The 19,192-nt window shown below is 42.0% G+C and overlaps 2 protein-coding genes across 9 annotated transcripts; both read left to right on the top strand.

Annotated features, from left to right (window-relative positions):
* The first annotated feature begins 1,556 nt into the window (after positions 1-1,556).
* On the top strand, positions 1,557-8,181 carry LOC306975393 (heterogeneous nuclear ribonucleoprotein Q). 3 transcript variants are annotated; one of them, XM_079572907.1, is made up of 12 exons: positions 1,559-1,695; positions 3,115-3,274; positions 4,100-4,218; positions 4,303-4,410; positions 4,480-4,593; positions 5,059-5,235; positions 5,308-5,443; positions 5,711-5,916; positions 5,989-6,138; positions 6,210-6,331; positions 6,414-6,736; positions 6,816-8,181. In XM_079572907.1, exons 2-12 carry the CDS (start codon positions 3,127-3,129, stop codon positions 6,839-6,841), a joined length of 1,629 nt encoding a protein of 542 aa, XP_079429033.1. In that variant the 5' UTR covers positions 1,559-1,695; positions 3,115-3,126; the 3' UTR covers positions 6,842-8,181. The 3 variants fall into 3 exon arrangements, with proteins under 3 accessions (XP_079429034.1, XP_079429033.1, XP_079429032.1); XM_079572906.1 differs by having other exon boundaries at positions 6,813-8,181; XM_079572908.1 differs by lacking the exon at positions 3,115-3,274 and having other exon boundaries at positions 1,557-1,695; positions 6,813-8,180.
* Positions 8,182-8,563: 382 nt separating this feature from the next.
* LOC306975570 (sorting nexin-14-like) lies at positions 8,564-18,724 on the top strand. 6 transcript variants are annotated; one of them, XM_079573151.1, is made up of 30 exons: positions 8,565-9,033; positions 9,111-9,231; positions 9,331-9,404; positions 9,475-9,553; positions 9,616-9,659; positions 9,732-9,819; positions 9,901-9,985; positions 10,043-10,199; positions 10,399-10,474; positions 10,595-10,639; positions 10,703-10,783; positions 10,861-10,975; positions 12,352-12,507; positions 12,587-12,711; positions 13,158-13,216; positions 13,557-13,583; positions 14,803-14,928; positions 15,414-15,546; positions 15,884-16,070; positions 16,175-16,258; positions 16,364-16,464; positions 16,539-16,650; positions 16,732-16,772; positions 16,844-16,963; positions 17,094-17,217; positions 17,418-17,582; positions 17,954-18,049; positions 18,121-18,212; positions 18,302-18,358; positions 18,506-18,723. In XM_079573151.1, the coding sequence occupies exons 1-30, from the start codon at positions 8,897-8,899 to the stop codon at positions 18,545-18,547; spliced, it is 2,949 nt and encodes a 982-aa protein (XP_079429277.1). In that variant the 5' UTR covers positions 8,565-8,896; the 3' UTR covers positions 18,548-18,723. The 6 variants fall into 6 exon arrangements, with proteins under 6 accessions (XP_079429275.1, XP_079429277.1, XP_079429276.1 ...); XM_079573150.1 differs by having other exon boundaries at positions 8,566-9,033; positions 18,503-18,722; XM_079573149.1 differs by having other exon boundaries at positions 8,564-9,033; positions 10,595-10,783; positions 18,506-18,724.
* The last annotated feature ends 468 nt before the right edge of the window (positions 18,725-19,192 follow it).

Here is a 19,192-nt window from a genome sequence, read left to right as displayed (position 1 = left end):
CACCCTCCAATACTGTATGTTCAGCATTAACCTCTAAGAAATTCGACGGTGGTGCAGTGGTTAGCGCTCGTGCCTCACAGCCCAAAGGTCCCGGGTTCGGTTCCCACCTGGACGGAGCCTTTCTGTGTGGAGTTTGCATGTTCTCCCCGTGTCTGCGTAGGTTAGTGGTAATTTAAACATGTGCAATAGGTTAATCCTCTAGCCAGGTGTTTCTGACCACCAGCCTGGCTCCACATCATGGAGACGGGTCCCAGAGCTCACTGCTCGCACAGGTCGCCCAGCGACATTGAGGATGGGTCAAATGCAGAGAACAAATTTCTGTATAGAGATTAATAAAGAATAACTTAATTTCACTTGACAGTGCAGCAGGAATTGCACTTGCCTGGATTGAGCTTGGTTCTTGGTCAGTTGTTTCTTGCATCTTACTACTCTAGAGTAAAAAAGTCAAGAAATTCTGTTAATGTTTCCAATCACTGTAAGCTGTAATTGGTCAATTCCGTTAATGAATAACTGCATATCCAGGACAACGTTCCTATTGTGAGAAGTCTCTTTCTCATTCTCCCTTCAGCAAAGCACGGGCTTCTTTGTGGAAAACATTTGTGGTTTACCATTTCCCTCATATGATTTTGTATGTCATCTAACCCAGATATCGTCTAACCCATATCAGAATCAGATTAGGCTTTATTGTCATTGTCGGTGAACAGGTTCACAAACTAGGAATTTTCTTCAGGTGCAAACATGCAACGTGAAACACAAACCTTGGTAGAGATAAATAGTAAACAATAAAAAAACATCTTTAAAACTACAAAACTATAAGGGTATCCAAGATAAATGATGATAAAATAACAATTGAACACAGAACGACAGCATGAATGGACAATACACAGTATATAGAAGATATGAGTAAGCCACAAAGTAACACATAGTTTCATTTATTGACACTGTTGCAATAGCAAACATTTCATGATATTGTCTGAATCTTTGATTCTTTGTAACTTAGTTAAAAAGATGTTCTCTTTTTGAACAGTTCCCTAACATGGGACTAGGTATCTAACGCCCTCTGCTGGAGAGCAGTTAACACAGCCTAGTTACTTTGTATACAAAGAGGTTCAATTTAATCCTTTCACTTGAAATTTTAAGTTTTTAATTGGTCTTTCTGAAACAATTAACTCCTTCATCATCATCATCATCTTTATTAATGCTATATTGTGTAAATAATAATAATAGATTTTAGGTAATTTCATTAACACTATAGTCTTCTCATCTGCAACAGTACAGTGTTTTCCATCTACCTACAGGTTTGGTTTGGTTAGCCAGTAACTGGATCTTTTTATGCTGCAAACTACAAGTTAGTTTTGGCTGTATGTCCAGTAGCTTTGGAAAAGTTGATTCTTCATACCAGACCATCAATGCATTGTTTTAGATCATCTCGCGCCCCGCGCTACGCGACTGCTGTCTGCGTCTGCTGTCTGCGTCTGCTCTACTGTAAATGCAGACATGCCCGTGCGAGGCCGTCCAAGAAACCCCATCGACCAGACAAAACTCGAGGCGTGAACGTGGCAGCCATTTTACATCATCAAGAGTGAATGACTGAAGCCGGACCAGAGCCGGGAGTTTTACACTTTTACTGTCTTTTAACATCTCATCTGTCCTCCGAAACAATCCGCATCACACGCGTTGGTGATCCAGCGGCAGGTAGGACAAATTAGTACAACCAGATTCGTCTCTGATCTATAGTTGTTGTGTAAAACGCGGAATCTCGGTGTGCAGTTGCAAACAATGTGGAAACTGGTGGCTGGGAACGAGTTCTCCAGACCGGCTTTTTGAAAATGGACTCTTCCTATGTGGCGGCACGTTGGCAAAGCCATGCACACCAGCGGGCGAAATCTTTAGACCTTTCGGGCCTTGAAAATCAGTTTGAAATCTAAACTTATAGCACGCCTGTCGTGTTTGTAGCATAAGTAGGAAACATCTTTGTAACAATGGCTTCATTGAAAGGACGTTCAATTTGGCATGCTAGCTTATTTTGACAGAGCGCAGATTTTACGTGCTCATTGTCACTGTGTGCTAACAGTAGCCACTGGATCATTTTGATAAATTAAAATCTCTCCGCACACGCTCTCAGATCTCCCGCTTGTTGCAGCCATTCTTGTTCCGCGAGCCACGGTAAAAACGTACTCCGTGTGTTCACTCAACTAGGATCGCCTGTTCTCGTTTCATTATAGTAGCCGTGCACATTAGCTTCGTGGCTAGTTAGCATGAACATGTGCAGGTCATCCACACCCGCTTTACTTTACCATAGGCCGAATGTTCACCGAAACACACACCAGCACAGACTTTATACGTGTTCGAGCAAGTTGACAATGAAATGCAAAGTGTATACATTTCTCCACAGACTGGGCTTTATAATGATTCCAGGACACGATCTATAATTATTTGTAGCCAACAGTGTGGCATTGGCTGACGGCCCTCACTTGTTTTTGCTGAAACTGTAGTAACATCACTTAGAAACCACACTATATGACATGAGTAGGTACTCTCTATTACCTTAAACACATATTTAGCTTTTAAATGTTAAATAATTGATAGTCACAACACAAGAACTAAGCAATGCATAATTGGTCACTGGTCAACCACCGGAAACAGGGCTCATTTTGATCTAACACGTGTATCAGCTCTCAAGCCTGTACTGAAGTGAGCACAGGAGCTAGTTTAACATGTACTTAGGAACAATGCTTCAGCAGCACACGTTGTGTTTAAAACAGGACGCAAGCTTTATTTCACTAGGTGGTAAAATCAAACTGGATATGGTTGATATATGTCTGGTCTGCATCACGCCTCTCTGTCTGTGTCATCACATCACATGCAGGCTTGGACGTGTGTTGCATCAATACTGTTGGCTCTTTTTGCTCTGAGCTATAAAGTTAGTGAAGAGTCTTCAGACTGTTGTGGGTTAAATAGTACTAATAAATATTTACTGAAAGCAACAAACCTATGATACTGTATTTGGGCGTTGATGATTTTTTCAAAACTGTCTGAGACTTTGCACTTTCTTGAGCAGATTGTAGTCTTGCCCTTGACCCAGGATTAATTTGGCTCATTGCATTCACACAGATTTCTGGAGACATGGCCACTGAGCATATAAATGGAAATGGTCCAGAAGAACCAATGGACACCTCTGCTGCAGTTACCCATTCTGAGCACTTCCAGACTTTATTAGAAGCTGGTTTACCACAGAAAGTTGCTGAAAAACTAGATGAAATTTACCTAGCAGGTAAGGCACAGTGAATATGCTTGCATATAAAATATGCATTTTATCAATTTCTTGCATGTATTGTCATTGTTATCTTTTTGAATGGGGGAATTGGGTTCTTGAAGCAACTTTTTGTGGTTTCTTCCCAAAATGGGTACTGCAGACTTACCAAAATTAATTATCAAAGAAATGCATGTTGGTAGAAATTACAATGGATGCACACCTACAGAACTCCATTGCCATGATGGCTTCATAAATACTGGCGTCAGGGCGAGTGAAGGATCCTTTTTCTGAGAGTTTGTAATTGAGCCTGTCTGTTCTGTCCACATATCTACATTAAAATTGTAGTTCGTGCTGAAGGACAAATAAATATTTTTAATCAGTAAGTTAATCAAAAGAATTTGCTACTCCATATTCTAAGGTGAAGTCAGGACTCTGGTTTGTCAGTCAAGTCCAAAATGATTTGGTCTGTCCTGAGCCAGATGGGACCAAGGAAGAAACAATGGCAGCAGCTGTGAGGTGTGTAGCTGCATGGGACAGGTGACGACCCCTTCTTAGGGCAGAATGAAGACTGGTTCATTAGAAACTCACAGCCTCACAGAGGAGCGCTGGCATATCCAGTTGCACTTTGACATCTGTTGTGATTCGTTCTGGACAAACATGCTGCTTGAAGATTATAGTACTGCATGACTAATGCCTGCCTGCTTTAATTGTGTCCTAGCTTTATTTTTGTGTAATAATGTGCTAATGATGTGCCTTTGTGTTGCGTGTAACAGATGAAATATGCTCCGTGGATTGCATCTATCATGTTATATGCTTGGATATTAAATTTATGTTTTTTGTCAGGTTTGGTGTCACATAGTGACCTTGATGATCGAGCAATTGAGGCTCTAAAAGAGTTCAACGAAGAAGGTGCTCTACAAGTCTTGTTACAATTCAAGGACAGTGACCTCTCACATGTGCAAGTAAGTAAAGAGGACAAATGTTTTTAGTTATTTTTTTTATTCGATACTCTGCTAAACATTTATTTCAATGTTCTCCTTTTGAAGAACAAAAGTGCCTTTCTTTGTGGCGTGATGAAGACCTACAGACAGAGAGAAAAACAAGGGACCAAAGTGTCGGACACTATTAAAGGACCAGATGAAGCTAAAATTAAAGTATGAATTTTGTCCATGTATCATTGTAAAAATGTTTTCCTTTTCATCACTCGTCTTTTATCTTAACAGGCTTTGCTGGACAGGACTGGTTACACACTTGACGTGACAACAGGTCAGAGAAAGTATGGAGGCCCCCCACCGGACTCTGCTCACTCTGGGACACAGCCCACAGTTGGTACAGAGGTAATAAACATTTGTCAGTCTTGCAATAATGGCATTATAATCTAATAAGGCCAGCAAAAACTGCTGGACTTTTCTTGTGGCACAGAAGAGAAGTGTGTCAGGCTGAAAAACTGTAGCTATTAGTTATTAGCAAGACACACTTTTGTGGCGGAGACGTTAGTACATTGACATGACTATGAGTCCTGTGAATGCACAGTAAAATAAGTGCCACCACATCATCAAGTCTTGTGTCAGCATATGGACCCTTTCAACATGAGCGCACCTTTAGATGGCACTCCAGGCTAATTTAACACTACACCATGAACTCTCAAGTATGGGGAGGCCCTCAAAGACAAAATTTAAAGTCTGAAATCAACCATAAATGTTTATTGGCTCTTGTTAAAGTTGTGTGATGTATCTTTCCTTTTTATTTTTTTTTATTTTTTGTGAGAAATTATATAAATTAAAATCTTCTCAATCTGCTAGATTTTTGTAGGCAAAATCCCCAGAGACCTATTCGAGGATGAGCTTGTTCCCCTCTTTGAAAAAGCTGGACCCATCTGGGACTTGCGTCTTATGATGGATCCCTTCAGTGGCCTGAACCGAGGCTATGCCTTTGTCACTTTCTGCACTAAAGAATCTGCGCAGCAAGCTGTCAAATTGGTATGTGCCATATAATTATTTTAATTTGCAATGTGAGCCCAAAAATGTTAACTTTGACCTTTTTCTCCACAGTGCAACAATAATGAAATCCGACCAGGAAAACAGATTGGAGTGTGCATCTCTGTGGCCAATAACAGACTTTTTGTTGGATCTATCCCCAAGAGTAAAACAAAGGAGCAGATAGTTGAAGAGTTTGCTAAAGTCACTGGTAAGTGTTAACAATGTTGTTGGCCTTTGTTCAGTTGTATTTTCGCTGTACCCTTGTGTCTGAATGATGACTTTACAGTTGTACCAGAGTGACTTCAGTTACTATGAGGGTTTACCGCTAAGATCTGATGGGACACAAATGTATTTTCTAGATTTTCACAAAAAATGCAATTGTTCTTTTTAAACCATTTACTCAAGAATAACTTGCTTTACTCTGCACTTACGGAAAACATTGTGGTGAGCTAATGACCGTGTTCTCTTTTGTCAGAGGGCCTGAATGACGTTATATTGTACCACCAACCTGATGACAAGAAGAAGAATCGAGGCTTTTGCTTTCTTGAGTATGAAGACCATAAGACGGCCGCACAAGCAAGGCGGCGACTCATGAGTGGCAAAGTGAAGGTGTGGGGAAATGTGGTCACGGTAGAGTGGGCAGATCCTATTGAGGACCCAGACCCTGAGGTCATGGCTAAGGTACGGACATGGAAGGACTTCAGTAAAATGTGCATATCAGGGAAGTGTTAGAACTTTTGCTCTGTTTTTTAGGTTAAGGTGCTGTTTGTCAGAAATCTGGCAAGCACTGTTACAGAGGAAATACTTGAAAAGACCTTCAGTCAGTTTGGAAAACTGGAACGTGTGAAAAAGTTAAAAGATTATGCATTTATTCATTTTGAAGAAAGAGATGGTGCCGTGAAGGTATAGTGTGGCATTAGCAGTCTTATTTACTCATACATTTCAAAAAATTAAATATCTGATCAATTGCATAGGCTTTGACCGAGCTGAATGGAAAAGAGCTTGAGGGAGAACATATCGAAATAGTTTTTGCAAAACCCCCAGACCAGAAAAGGAAAGAGCGCAAAGCTCAGAGACAAGCGGCTAAAACACAAATGTAAGTTACCGGTTGTGAAATGCATTAAGCTCAAGATATCCGTATTGATACATGTCAATAAATTTTGCACGTGTTTTCCTAGGTATGATGATTACTACTACTATATGCCTCCCCACATGGCTCCTCCCGCCAGGGGCAGAGGCAGAGGTGCACGTGGTGGTTACACATACCCCCACGACTATTACTGCTATGAAGATTACTATGATTACTATGGATACGACTATCATAACTACCGTGGAGGCTATGATGACCCATATTATGGCTATGAAGACTTCCAAGGGTCTGGGAGAGGCCGAGGAACTCGAGGAATCCGGGGAAACAACAGTCAAACCCGGGGCCGTGCGGTTGTGGCGCCGCGTGGTCGCATGGTTTTCTCTCAGCGGGGTGGGCCAGGATCAACCCGAGGTAACTACAGTCGATCACTCAATTTAAATCAAATGTACAATACTTGGTCAAGTTGTGAATGACTTTGCATGTTCAGCAGGGAAGCGGGGCCGAGCACGCTCCTGACCTGTCCCTGTGGATACTGACTTGATGAGTGGGGTCACACCGTAAGCTGCAATGGATGTTAACATGAAAGAGCATGACACAAGGTCCAATGATATTCCAGCCTTACAGACGATTAAAGAAGAATTTTCCTCTCCCCCTTTTTTTTTTTTATATATATATTTTTTTTCTCGAAGCTGCCACCTTAAAAGTACAGGCCATGGCCTCTTTGCCCACAGCTGATAACAGGGCTTGCTGCCCGAACAATCTACCCTTTCCCTGTCCCTAAAATTGCCATTTAAAAAGATAATTATTGATGAATTTGCACTTTTAAGTTTCTTAGGTTTGAAGTGGCTCGAAGGAGCTTGATGCTATGTATATGTTTGTGCTATTTGCAATTTTATTATTGTCGGAATATCCATGTTAATCTTAAATGTTTGATCTGGATGTTTGAATGAGAAGAACATTTGCAGGTTTTTAAGGTGTACCCACCTGGCATGGATAAGTCAGGCATTCCAGGAACGTGGTTCTTTTCAGAACTTGTCTTTAAAGGGTTGGTTGACTACCTCAGTCAGAGGACTAAACTACCCGGCCTGTACTGTAAATAGGGAAACTACATTGATGAAAGCAGGGTTTGTTTTAAAATAAAATATGCACAAGAGCTGCAGCACAAACGATGTACTTAATGTAATATAGTCATTTCAGCTGCAGCTCAGACACTGCAAACAGTCAAACTGGGCATGCAAAATAAACTCATGTGATGAGTCTAAACAAACCCTGCTTTTATCTTATTTTCAACTGAATTGGCTGTATGGCTTTTTCAGAGTATGTAGTTACTGGTTGTATAGTTTTTGGATAAATGTTACTTTTGTAAAGGCTTCAACATCACAGGCATCCAATTGCCTTTGATTTAACAAAATACACAAAATAAAAAAATAAAGCCCTGCAGTGTCCCTTTTGTGCCGCAGTAATCTTGGTGATACCTTTCTGAATTCAAACCATGTTTAATGTCAAACATTAAATCTTAGATCATGTAACTCTTGAAATCCAAGAAATGATTTCTTACTGACTGAATAGTAATATTTCCCAACAAGTTACTGCCTACCTGTAGTTGCAACGGTTTGTGTGATCACTGCTCTGGCTGAAGGGATACTGCAGTGAATTTCTATTTCCACGTATTGCAAAAGGAAACTGCTGTCAGTTTTCTATACAGTTAACTCCCTCGTAAAAAAAAAAAAGAAACCAACTTTTGAAGAAAAAAAAAAGTTAGCAGTTTTAAACTATTGTTGGTGGCCAACATCATTTTTTGCATTCCTGCAAATTGTTTTATACTGTAAAATGGAGGTGAGTGTAACTTATTTTTGTAATAAAGTTTTTGATTTCTACCAGCCTGGCTTTTGGTTTTCCTTAACGCCTCAAACTTCAAGTACCCACCACATCATCTGTGTTCGTGTGCATTTCTGTTAAAGGACAAATGATCCGCAGGCTTAATTAGGACAACTCGAGGTGAATGAAGAGCAAGGAGAGACGCTTGGCAAATGATCTGAGCCAGGACTGGATCTCCCGACGCTGCAGCGCCGGTGCTTTTTTAGTATTTTATTAATTGGCCTATATGAAAGTGACGAAAGGGTGGATTACGAGTGGATGTATTAATTTAACAAGATGCAGGAGTGTCGTGAAAAGCTTGTCAAATCCACTATTGCATTGTGCGTCTTTCCTGCCGGTTCAGAGAGCACTGACCGCCCGTCACTGACGCCGACAGCGCATGGCCAGGGCGGAGATGGCCGTGCAGCCGTTTCTAGTGGCGTAATGGCGCATTCTACTACGTGCCTCAAAGGACTGCCTACCGACGACACTGTACCAGCCAGTGCTAATCCTACTGTAGTCACATCTGCACAGCGCTGCGGTAGCAAAGGACAGTCTTCCCTCAGATGCTGTGTGTCGAAGTCAGGAGGAAAATGTCTGCTTCATCTTTGGCTACTTTCCGACGAAACGAACAGCAGCGCGATAGTGTCGCCTGCAGCAGCATGTGATGCCTCCAGTCCCTTCAGCGGCTTCTCTCGCTCCTAAAGGACCGACATGGGACGGATCAGTGCGTTAGTGCAGAGGATGAGAAGCAGGATGAGAGTCGAGCTGCTCCGAGAGCTTGGCCGCCAGTATCCGCTCTTCTGCTTCCTCCTGCTGCTTCTCCTGTCGTCCACCGTGCTCTTGAACAGGTCTTTGACTTTAGAGTCCATTATAGCGCACTACGTATTTTCTTATTTTGTTGTTTTCTCTTTCTGTCACCCCGCAGATATATACATATAATTATGATGGTGTGGTCTTTCCTGGCTGGAGTTGTCACTTTTTACTGCTCTTTGGGGCCGGAATCTCTGCTGCCTAACATCTTAACATCCATTAAATCAAAGAAAAAGGTTTGTCATTAGTGCTGTGTCATTATTTAAGCCAAGGCTTATAACTCGGCCACAGCAACAATAATAATTCTAATGCCTATTATGTTCGACGCCTTGCAGTCGTATCAACCAGAGCTGTTTCCTCTGGGCAACAGCTGCGCTGTTTGTGGAAATATCAAATGCAGAAGACACAGGTAAACCTAATATATTGTCTTATGTAGACGTGCGCCACCTAGTGCTGACGGTCGTTTGATGTGACAATAGGCCTACACTTCTGCTGGAAAATTATCAACCGTGGCTTGATTTGAAGATTCCATCCAAAGTCGATACATCTCTTTCTCAGGTAAAGTTTGAAACGCATTAAACACTGCGTTTTAATCGTATAATAAAACATTTCCTCCTCAGATTTTGGAACTGGTCCTTGAAAACTTTGTATATCCATGGTACAGGTGGGCATCAGCATCATGCAGTTGGGTGTTTTGTGGCGGTGAAATAACTACATCAGATTATTTACTGAACAGGGATGTCACAGATGATGAAGCTTTTGTGGATGAGCTTCGAGAGACTTTACGTTTCTTTGCAGCTGTTTTAGTCCGGCGAACTCAAAAGGTTGGATGAATATAACACATACTTTTTTTCTTTTTTTTTTTACATCAAATCTGAGCAATATAATCAGCATTTTCTTACCAGGTGGACGTTGCGTCACTCATCCTGAAGAAGCTCCTCAAAGTTTCCATGAAACACATTGAAATCATTTGCAAAGCGAGACAGAAAGGTAACTTAACTCTTGTCAAGGTCAAGATAAGCAGTAAGAATTAACACTTCTTCTCAGTGAAAAACACAGAGCAACTACAACAAGTGGCTCTGGAGGAGTATGGTCCGGATCTTCATGTAGCACTTCGCAGTCGCAGAGATGAACTTCTCTACCTTCGAAGGCTGACTGAGATGCTCTTTCCGTACATCCTCCCTCCTAAGGCCACAGACTGCAGGTAACTTAATCACAAACTGTTTCATTGTCGCTTCTTAAATCCCACCCAAAACTGTTTGCTGTGTCAAATTCTATTCCCTTTACTCCATTACCACATTTTACAAACAAAAGCGTTTCCAAAGTGCAGCGCATGTTAAAGTAGAAAATAATACTCTAGCTTTAAGATGTCACCTGCTGCTTTATCTTTCCACTCTGCGCAGATCTCTCACTCTCCTGATCAGGGAGATTTTGGCTGGCTCTGTTTTCCTTCCTTCACTGGACTACTTGGCTGATCCTGTGAGTGTAAACACCATGTAATCCAGAATATCTTTCATAGCCTGCATGCTCTGAAATATGTCATAAATAAGTTACAGTAGTCTTGATTTGACATGTTGCTACTTCATTTCTTTCCCCCAGGACACGATTAATCATCTAATTCTGATTTTCATTGACAACTCTCCTGTAAGTAAGATATATTATTATTCTCTATTTTCTTATTTTTTATTAATCAGCCTTTGTCCTCAGCCTGAACAAGCCACAGAGCCATCTCCATCTCTGGTCCCGTTCCTTCAAAAGTATGCTGATCCGCGCTGTAAAAAGCCCTCGGTGAGTTCTTTTTACCGCACCCTTGACCACGTCACACAAATGAGTGTCCGCTGCTCACCCTGACACTGTTTGGCCAGGTGCTAAAGCTGGAGCTCAGAGAGATCCGTCAACAGCAGGACCTGCTTTTTCGTTTCATGAAATTCCTGAAGCAAGAAGGCGCTGTCCACGTGCTCCAGTTTTGCCTTGCAGTTGGTAAGTGTCACCGACTGGAAGAAGCTAGTCCAGTTTTAATTAAGACGACTGCCCCCAAAAACATAGTAAAAGTGAAACAGTATGTGGCATGTAGAATGGTTTGAGAACTTAATAGCGGTGAATTTAGCATGTGCTCTTAGTAGGTACTACAACTAAACCCAGGGTGCCTTTAGCTGCGTGGACACAAATACAAGTTTGTAGACGTACCATACCTCAAGCGCAGAACCCCCAAAGTTCAGTTACCGAGCTTTACTGGAGACCTGGACTAGCAGCACCCACCATAACTGAGTTATTACGGACAGGTGTAGGGTGTAGAAGAGAGTCCCCTTCTTTACATTCCAAACTGGTTTTAGCCATAAAGTGATCTCAAACTGCTGATCATTGTGTCGAGAACCAAAAAAAAAGGGGTCCTGTTTTTGAAATATTTACACAAAAAATGAATAGGGACACAATAAAATGTCCAATTCCTGTTCTGACAGTACTTCTTCATGCGAGGAGTGTAAGCAGGGCTTTACATTTGGTGATGCCGTCTCCCTCCCCTTATTGGCATCTGAATCTGAATTCTTCTGCACTATAACTCTCCTGTTTATTCTCTACTTGAGCTTAATTGTCTCGTTCTCAGACCGGGTTTTTCTTTGGACAAAGAGTTTAATTCGTGACTACAGTAATTGTGATATGTGGTATGAGCGCTGAAAACAATGGATGAAAGTGCAGACAGCACGCAGATAATGAATGCGATGAGGAAAAGAGAGAGGTGCATTGAAGGGGAGGCAGCGCTTTAAATGTGGTGAAGTTGGTTTCACGTTGGACGGTGGATAATCTTCTCCACCCAACACTTTGGTCTCAGTCTGGACCCTGGAGAAAGCTACAGCGTGTTACACAGACTCAATCTTTAGCTACAGTCTGCACTTATTCTCTGTCATGTTAAAAGGAGAGATTATCATTAAACTTGCTATAGCCCTACTACTGCAGGCTGAGGAGCCTACAACAACTATAAATGTAATACAAGCCCAAGGCAAGCTGTGATTCTATTTTTTTATTTCTTATTGGGCTTTCTATGTTAATCTGATCACGTAAACAGTGATGTTTGAAATATACGTCTTAGTTTTGGCTCGTAAAATCTGTTGGTGGCTGGTAACTTTAGAAAACTACTAGCCACAGTGGCCGGTGACCAAAAAAGTGAATGTCAAGCCCATAGTGTAAGGATGTCGGCTCGTTCTTTTTGTGAACTTATTTTGTACAGCACAATTCACATGGCACCAATGAGAAAGTGGGACATTATCTAAATGGGTGGGACTGGGGACTATAACCAAAAGTAGCTTTAATTCAGTTTCCCCATGTTTGCTCATGAGAAGCTCTGATGTGTGTACCTACAGAGGAATTCAACAATAGTATTCTGGATCCGGACCTGACGGACTCGAGGAAGTTGGCGCTACACAAAGAAGTAAAGAAGATCTACGAGACCTATTTTTTGGATGAGAGCATTGACAAAATCCGTTTCGATCCCTTCATAGTGGAAGAAATACGTCGCAGTATGCATTGGATATTTTGTTTGAATGATAGCAAAGGTGTTTTAGGTGTACGCTGTCTTAATCCTCTTCCGCCTTCCAGTTGCTGAGGGCCCATATGCAGACGTTGTGAAGCTACAGACCATGCGATGCTTGTTTGAGGCTTATGAACATGTTCTATCCCTCCTTGAGAACGTTTTCACCCCCATGTTCTGCCACAGCGACGAGGTCAGTCACACCACCACGCTCTCATACACCTATTTTGATGCTAAAACACAAACACTTCATTGCCAGAACTTGACCTAATTTGCTCAAACCCCGCACAGGCTCTTTACTGCCAATCAGGTTTTGCTATGTCATGAGTAGACTCGCGGCAGCTAATGAGGTGACCGCGGCCATATGCCAAGCTGCCAAACCAGATTTCACCCCTCACAGAGTGCCCGGCTCGATACAAAAGGCTAAAGTGAAGCAGGGGCATTGTCAGCGGCAGTCCCCTCCCTTGCACCAACTCTGTCTGGACAATAACATAATACTAAACACAGTGTCACCAGCCCTGCTTCTGAATAAAACTAAATGCCAAAGTAGACCATTTGCATACTTGCTTTCATAACGTTATTGGATTGTACGCTTTCCTTTTGTCCTAATGGTTTTGTTCCTCTTTTGCTTACTCTTAGTACTTTCGCCATCTTCTAAAAGGGGCGGAGTCTCCCTCGAGGACATCCAGGATGAGCAGGTACTATACTCTGACGATAATTAAAACAGATTTATAGTGTGCCGTATCTGTGATTCAGTATTTTGCTTATGCATTTATAAAGTAAAGCTGCGAGATGATTCACTATCGGATTGATCGGATTGAACAGGATCAAACAATACAATGCAACACAATCCTGTTACCATGGAGACCTTTGTTAAACCTGCTGTAGTTTACCTCTACAAAGATGTTCAGAAATGTACTCTATCTGATTCTTGTATTCGTTTTGGTATTTGTCGTTTGCCACATCAATAGATCAGAGAATAGTGGGGTCTAGTGTGTAACATATTGGACTAACTCCATTATGTCCAATATGTTCCAGAAATAGCCTCAGTTTGGATGATATCCGGTGAGTATATAGACAGAGAAACTTAAAATACTGAAACACTTGCTGTAAAAACTGGAAGCTTTTATTCATTCTGCATAGATTGGTTCAATGCTCCTGCTTGTCCATTACATTGCCAGCATTGCAAGGATGCTCTTCATAGCCTGATGTTGTCATTATACAATCATGAGATGTTTAGTCAAAGGACTGTTTATTGAGAGTAGCTTATGTTGATAGTTAAGAGCATATCTATATATTTCTATAAAAAAAAAAAGGACAGGTGATGGCTGATGAAATAAATTTGAGCCTACATTGACCTGCATCTTAAAGAACCCATGAGCATCTAGAGCAGGGGTCACCAACCTTATTTCAGCTGAGGGCTACTTTAAGAGCATTAAGTTGTTCGAGGGCTACCAGTTAAAAACAAATCCTAAAGACTTAAACGTACACTGTTCACTTATAGGATATTGACCCCATATTATATTAAAATAGCTTTATTTTAAACTCATACCGAGTCACAAGAACCGAAATAACTGTAATTTTAAGAATTAGATTCAAGAAAATGAAGTGCTTTACAGTTTAGAAAAAGTCCCAAGGGCTACTGGACATGCCCTAAAGGGCCCCTGGGTGCCCACGGGCACCACGTTGGTGATCCCTGATCTAGAGTGTTGTAATTATCTGTTTAAAGGGACAGGTGTCAATAAATTGAGATGACAATAGTTTGTAGATCTTCCTGATCTCATAACAATCCTCGACACCTGCTTTGGGTCAGAGAGAGACAGATAGAAAGGTAATGCTTCTGGGTATGAAGGTTCTATGAACATCCTTTATCGGAGTTGGGTCCTACAGATGAGAAGCTTCAGTGGAGGGAGTTGAGCATGTTGGCTGCCGCGGGCATGAAACACTCCTTCATTTTGTCTCCATCCAGGAAGTAGAAGATTGAAGTCACTGACTGTAAAGGCTGGTTAGTGATGTCACTATAATGAAGGCTTGTATTCTGGAAAAAAAAAACAGTTTAATTGAGGAGTATTAATTGATCACTTTCTAAGCACTGGCAGTGCCTATAGTGCAGTCTTTCTCCTATGAGCAGCGCTGTCACCTGGACTAAACTTCACAAAGTATGCCCATGTAGGCTAACTGTGCTGTATGTCTAATGTGTGTAACCTCCATTCCGCCTGTCCTGCTCCGTCCCCGGGCCCACCCCTGCCCTCTGTGGGGACCTGACCCTGCTCTGCTCATGTAGCTTCTGGGACTGGAGCCCCGAGTCTCTCCCCTCTCTGTCTGCGGCCTCTGGCAGCTCTTCACCTGCATCCTCTAACTCCATTCATGCCACGTTCACAGCTCCCGCACACCGCCACTCATCTCCCAAGTAAGTTAGGGTCAGTTGGTCATCTGACGGGCTGTGTGGAATCATTACAGTGCCCTTGTACCATCAGCCCCGCCCACCTGCATGAGGCCAGTGCATGAGGCCCAGACTTCTGTTAAACAATCTCTGCCCTGAGTTTGACCATTTGTTTTTAAGCCTTTTTGCTGTGTTTGTGTTTTGTGTTTTTCTATGATGCAAATGTGATGTTTTTGTAATGTCCTGTGTAATGGACATGCGTTTATTGAAGTGTAACATTTTGCAAATTAGGCAACAAAATCTACGACCGATGTACGATTGTGTTGTTTTATGTGCTTGTTAAACTGCATCTGCTTCTCTATATGAGTAATGATTCTCGTATTGGTGGTGGTATGTTACTCATGGCCACAGATTCCCCGGGGCAGACTGTTCTGCTTCTGCACCTGTGGACTCTGACCACCACCAAGCACACACTTATACATTCATCCAGTATTAAAGTGTGTGTTCTGCAGGGGCACATCGCGACGAGGAGAGTCCTTTGGAATCGGCCGAATCGGCAGCAAAATTAAAGGAGTGTTTAAGAGCACCACAATGGAGGGCGCCATGCTGCCATCTTACGGGCTGGTGGAAGGAGAGGATGATCAGGTAAAGCGTGTTTAAAGAAATCCTCTTTGACATTCTGATGATACTGATTAATGTATTTATATATTAGCACTTTGAAGTAAATCTGAACGCATCACTTAACTAAATTGACTTGTATATGTGCCGTGAGTGAACCGTTTTCTGGTGGAGATGTACTGCAGACTATGGTCAACAGAGGGCGCTGCAGTGTTGGCTCTGTCAGGCTGTGTTTGTTTGCAACCAAAGGGGCTTCTTTCTGAAACTGACAGCGTCCCTCCACTCAGACAAGTTATCGATTGTGTCGTTCCTCTGAAAGCGCTCTGATGCTGAGATTTCCTATCTTTCTCTTCCACACACACAGGTGGAAGAGGCCTTAATGGTCCTGGAGGATGACTCCCCGATGGAAGCAGCCTCCACCCCCAGCACTCCCCGCAACCTCTCCGCCTGGAGCATCAGCATCCCTTATATCGACTTCTATGACGACGACACGAAACGGGAGCGGATCCCTGTGTTCTGCATCGACGTGGAGCGCAACGACCGGAAAGCAGGTAGGACTGGAGTCTCACAGCCTGATCTTCTTATGGTTTAAATCTGCTCGAATGGGAACTTATAGATTACCGTAAGCATGTGATATTTATCTTATTTTTTGCAGTTGGTCACGAGATTGAGCACTGGTCAGTGTACAGGCGATACTTGGAGTTCTACGTTCTTGAGTCAAAGCTGACAGAGTTTCACGGTAAGGTTTCTGTGTTGTTTTTGTTGCCCCATTCTCGTAAAGCTTTGCACAAATTCTACTTTTTGACCCATTCATGGTAAAATTACAGCTGTGCTTCTTATGCAGGCTCATTTCCAGATGCACAGCTGCCATCCAAGAGAATCATCGGCCCTAAGAATTATGAGTTTCTCCGGTCTAAGCGTGTGGAATTCGAGGAATATCTTCAGGTAGTTGTCTCCCCCTTTCCCCAGCCATGCTCATATCTAGAGCAAGACATAACGCTTTTGTTCATGTTTTCTAGAACCTTTTGCAGCACCCAGAGCTCAGCAACAGTCAGCTTTTGGCCGATTTTCTGTCTCCCCATGGCATGGAGTCTCAGTTCCTCGACAAGATGCTTCCTGACGTAAACCTTGGTACAATAACAACAACTTTGCTCAATCATTAAATTTATCTGGGAGCCAAACCATGACATTCTTGGATGTTGTGTTTCACAGGGAAAATCATTAAGGCTGTTCCCAGTAAACTAATAAAAGAGGCAAGATCCACTTCACTGTATATTGCTTTATATGGTTAGACTTTTATTGTTTTTATTATTTTTATGTTTAGAAAGGACAGCACCTGGAACCTTTTATTCAGTCATTCTTCAACTCGTGTGAATCACCCAAGCCTAAACCAAGCCACCCAGAGCTCACCATCCTCAGCCCCTCGTCTGAAAACGATAAAAAGGTAATTGTCTTTGTGCCTGGATTTAAATTTTATGACGGTCCATTCATGATTCATTCATGTTTAGAAGCTTTTTTATTGCCTTTAACTAGTTCAAAATCTGTCCCACTTTGTCGATTTTCTCCTCCCACAGCTTTTCAATGACCTCTACAAAAACAACGCTAATCGCTCAGAGACACTGGAGAAGAGGCACAACCAAAACTACTTCATGGAAATGATAACTGTGGACGGAGTATATGACTATTTGATGTATATAAGTGAGTGGGCCTTTGTTTTTGTCCATACTTACTAAGATAAATTGATATGTATGTGGAAAGCAATTTTGTTTTTTACATGTTTTGCTTAACCTTTGGATGTCTGTCGCCCTCTGGTGGCATCTACCAAGACAACTTAGTGTTTATAATTCTTGGAGCTGCCGACCTGGTCACAGTGAAATTATGCTAATGTCCCTCTTCAGGCCGTGTTGTGTTCCACATTCCTGACTGGCTGCACCACTTGTTAACGGCGGGCCGGATCCTGCTCAAGAACACGTTGGAGGTTTACTCGCATCACTGTCTGCAGTCCAAACTGAGCCAGGTGCTGGAGGAGCACCGCATAGTGTCCCTCATCACACTGCTCCGAGGTACAAGAACCACCCTGTCTCTTCAAGACAAAAAAATCATTACTTTATAGAATGAGACGCCATCGTTTCAGAACATTCACATCTACTGAACCTTATTTGCCATATAAATCTAGTTGCCTTACGCCCTTTCACCTGCATTCTGACCGGTTATAGGCAAGTTTTGCCCTCGTCATATACCTCAGAAATGGTCTTCAATAACATCGTATTACTTTGCGATGTTTTCCTGTCACAACATATCAAACTTTAAATGCTGTTATTGCGACAGGCCTACTTTGGACCCATGACTGTAGAATGTCATTTCACGTAAACGCAGCCTCTTGGTTTCTTTTAAAACCCCAGACATTAATACTTGTTAACCCTCTATAATCCAGATGCTGTTTTCTGTGAGAGCAGCCAGCGTCGTTCAGCTCTGGAGAAACACAAAAGGGCCAAAAATACCTTTGAGGAAATGCTTCGCTATATTCCAGGTAAATGTAGGGTTTACTCACATAGAGAACTGTTATTGTATTCATAGCCAAATTTCATGGTATTTTTCTAGACATTCTTAGCAAATGCGTTGGAGAAGAGGCCAAATATGAAGGGGTGTGTCTTCTTTTTGATGGTCTTCAGCAGCCAGTTCTCAATAAACAGGTATAACGGAGGGACTGCCTGAAATGTAGTTACAGCTGGCGACGTGCTACTGAAAAACTCAAATAAAGCTTGCATTCTTTTGCCCTTAGTTAACATATGTGCTTTTGGATATTGCCATTCAAGAAGTGTTTCCAGAACTGTGCAAGGTAAGGCAGCAATCAGATATAATTGCTTTTCTAGATCTCGGCTGTGAATCTGTTGAAACGGAAAGTAACTGTTTTGTCAGTGCTTCTTGTTGTTTATAAAGTGAAAAAAATCTCACTTTAAATTGTTTCTGTTTTCCTTCTCAGCAGCAGACACAGAAAGAGACCTCAGCTGTGGCCCCGTGGATGTAAAACGATCGTCAGGAAGATGACATCAGCGTTGATCGAAGCATTTCCTACCACACGTCGTGCCGTCATAGTACCTTCAGTTGTTCTGTAACTGTAAGTGTTTTTACGGATTGCACTAGTTCATTTCTGCTACAGCCATAGAAAGTACTGATGTAAATTTGTATAATTTGCCTTTAAATTAAAGTTATTAATGAACTGAAACTGTTGTTTTCTCCTTACTTAAATTATCTAGCATCTATATCTATATTGTTCATCTTTCTTCTTCTTTTATGTTCTATCTTCTACTACCTTCTCCTTTTTTCTTCTTCTACTTCTTTTTCTTCTTCCTTCTTCTATCTTCTCCTTCTTCTTCATCTTTCTTCTTCCTTCTTCTTCCTCTTCTTTCTCTGCCGTAACATTAGGACTGTCTTCCCTATCTGACAAGCCTGACTGTAACTTGCCACGCCCTGGAGTAGTGAGCTTGACTTTTGCTGTTGCAGGTTTTCTCCAGTTGCTCTCTGTCATAATCTGCCCAGAGGGGATTTTCAGCACAACTCTAATATTAGACAAGGCTCCTGTACTCTGGGGTCATGAGGCCGATCATTGCTGAGTAAACCTAGAAGAGGCAGGGCGGGGTCAGAGGTAGATTATGTCTCTTCAGAAGATGCT

The sequence above is a fragment of the Gobius niger genome (assembly GCF_951799975.1).
Source record: "Gobius niger genome assembly, chromosome: 16".
Lineage (NCBI taxonomy): Eukaryota > Metazoa > Chordata > Actinopteri > Gobiiformes > Gobiidae > Gobius > Gobius niger.
Note: the sequence above shows the minus strand (reverse complement) of the source record. Positions and strands in the feature narration are given on the sequence as shown.

What these genes read in the sequence shown, in the direction of transcription:
- LOC306975393 (XM_079572906.1), top strand. Translation starts at nt 3,127, where the DNA reads ATGGCCACTGAGCATATAAATGGAAATGGTCCAGAAGAACCAATGGAC. An exon ending in AGCCCACAGTTGGTACAGAG is followed by an intron (nt 4,594 to 5,058) that starts GTAATAAACATT and finishes TCAATCTGCTAG; the next exon opens with ATTTTTGTAGGCAAAATCCC. An exon ending in AAAGAGATGGTGCCGTGAAG is followed by an intron (nt 6,139 to 6,209) that starts GTATAGTGTGGC and finishes TCAATTGCATAG; the next exon opens with GCTTTGACCGAGCTGAATGG.
- LOC306975570 (XM_079573149.1), top strand. Translation starts at nt 8,897, where the DNA reads ATGGGACGGATCAGTGCGTTAGTGCAGAGGATGAGAAGCAGGATGAGA. An exon ending in AGTGGAAGAAATACGTCGCA is followed by an intron (nt 12,508 to 12,586) that starts GTATGCATTGGA and finishes TCCGCCTTCCAG; the next exon opens with TTGCTGAGGGCCCATATGCA. An exon ending in TGTTCTGCCACAGCGACGAG is followed by an intron (nt 12,712 to 13,157) that starts GTCAGTCACACC and finishes GCTTACTCTTAG; the next exon opens with TACTTTCGCCATCTTCTAAA.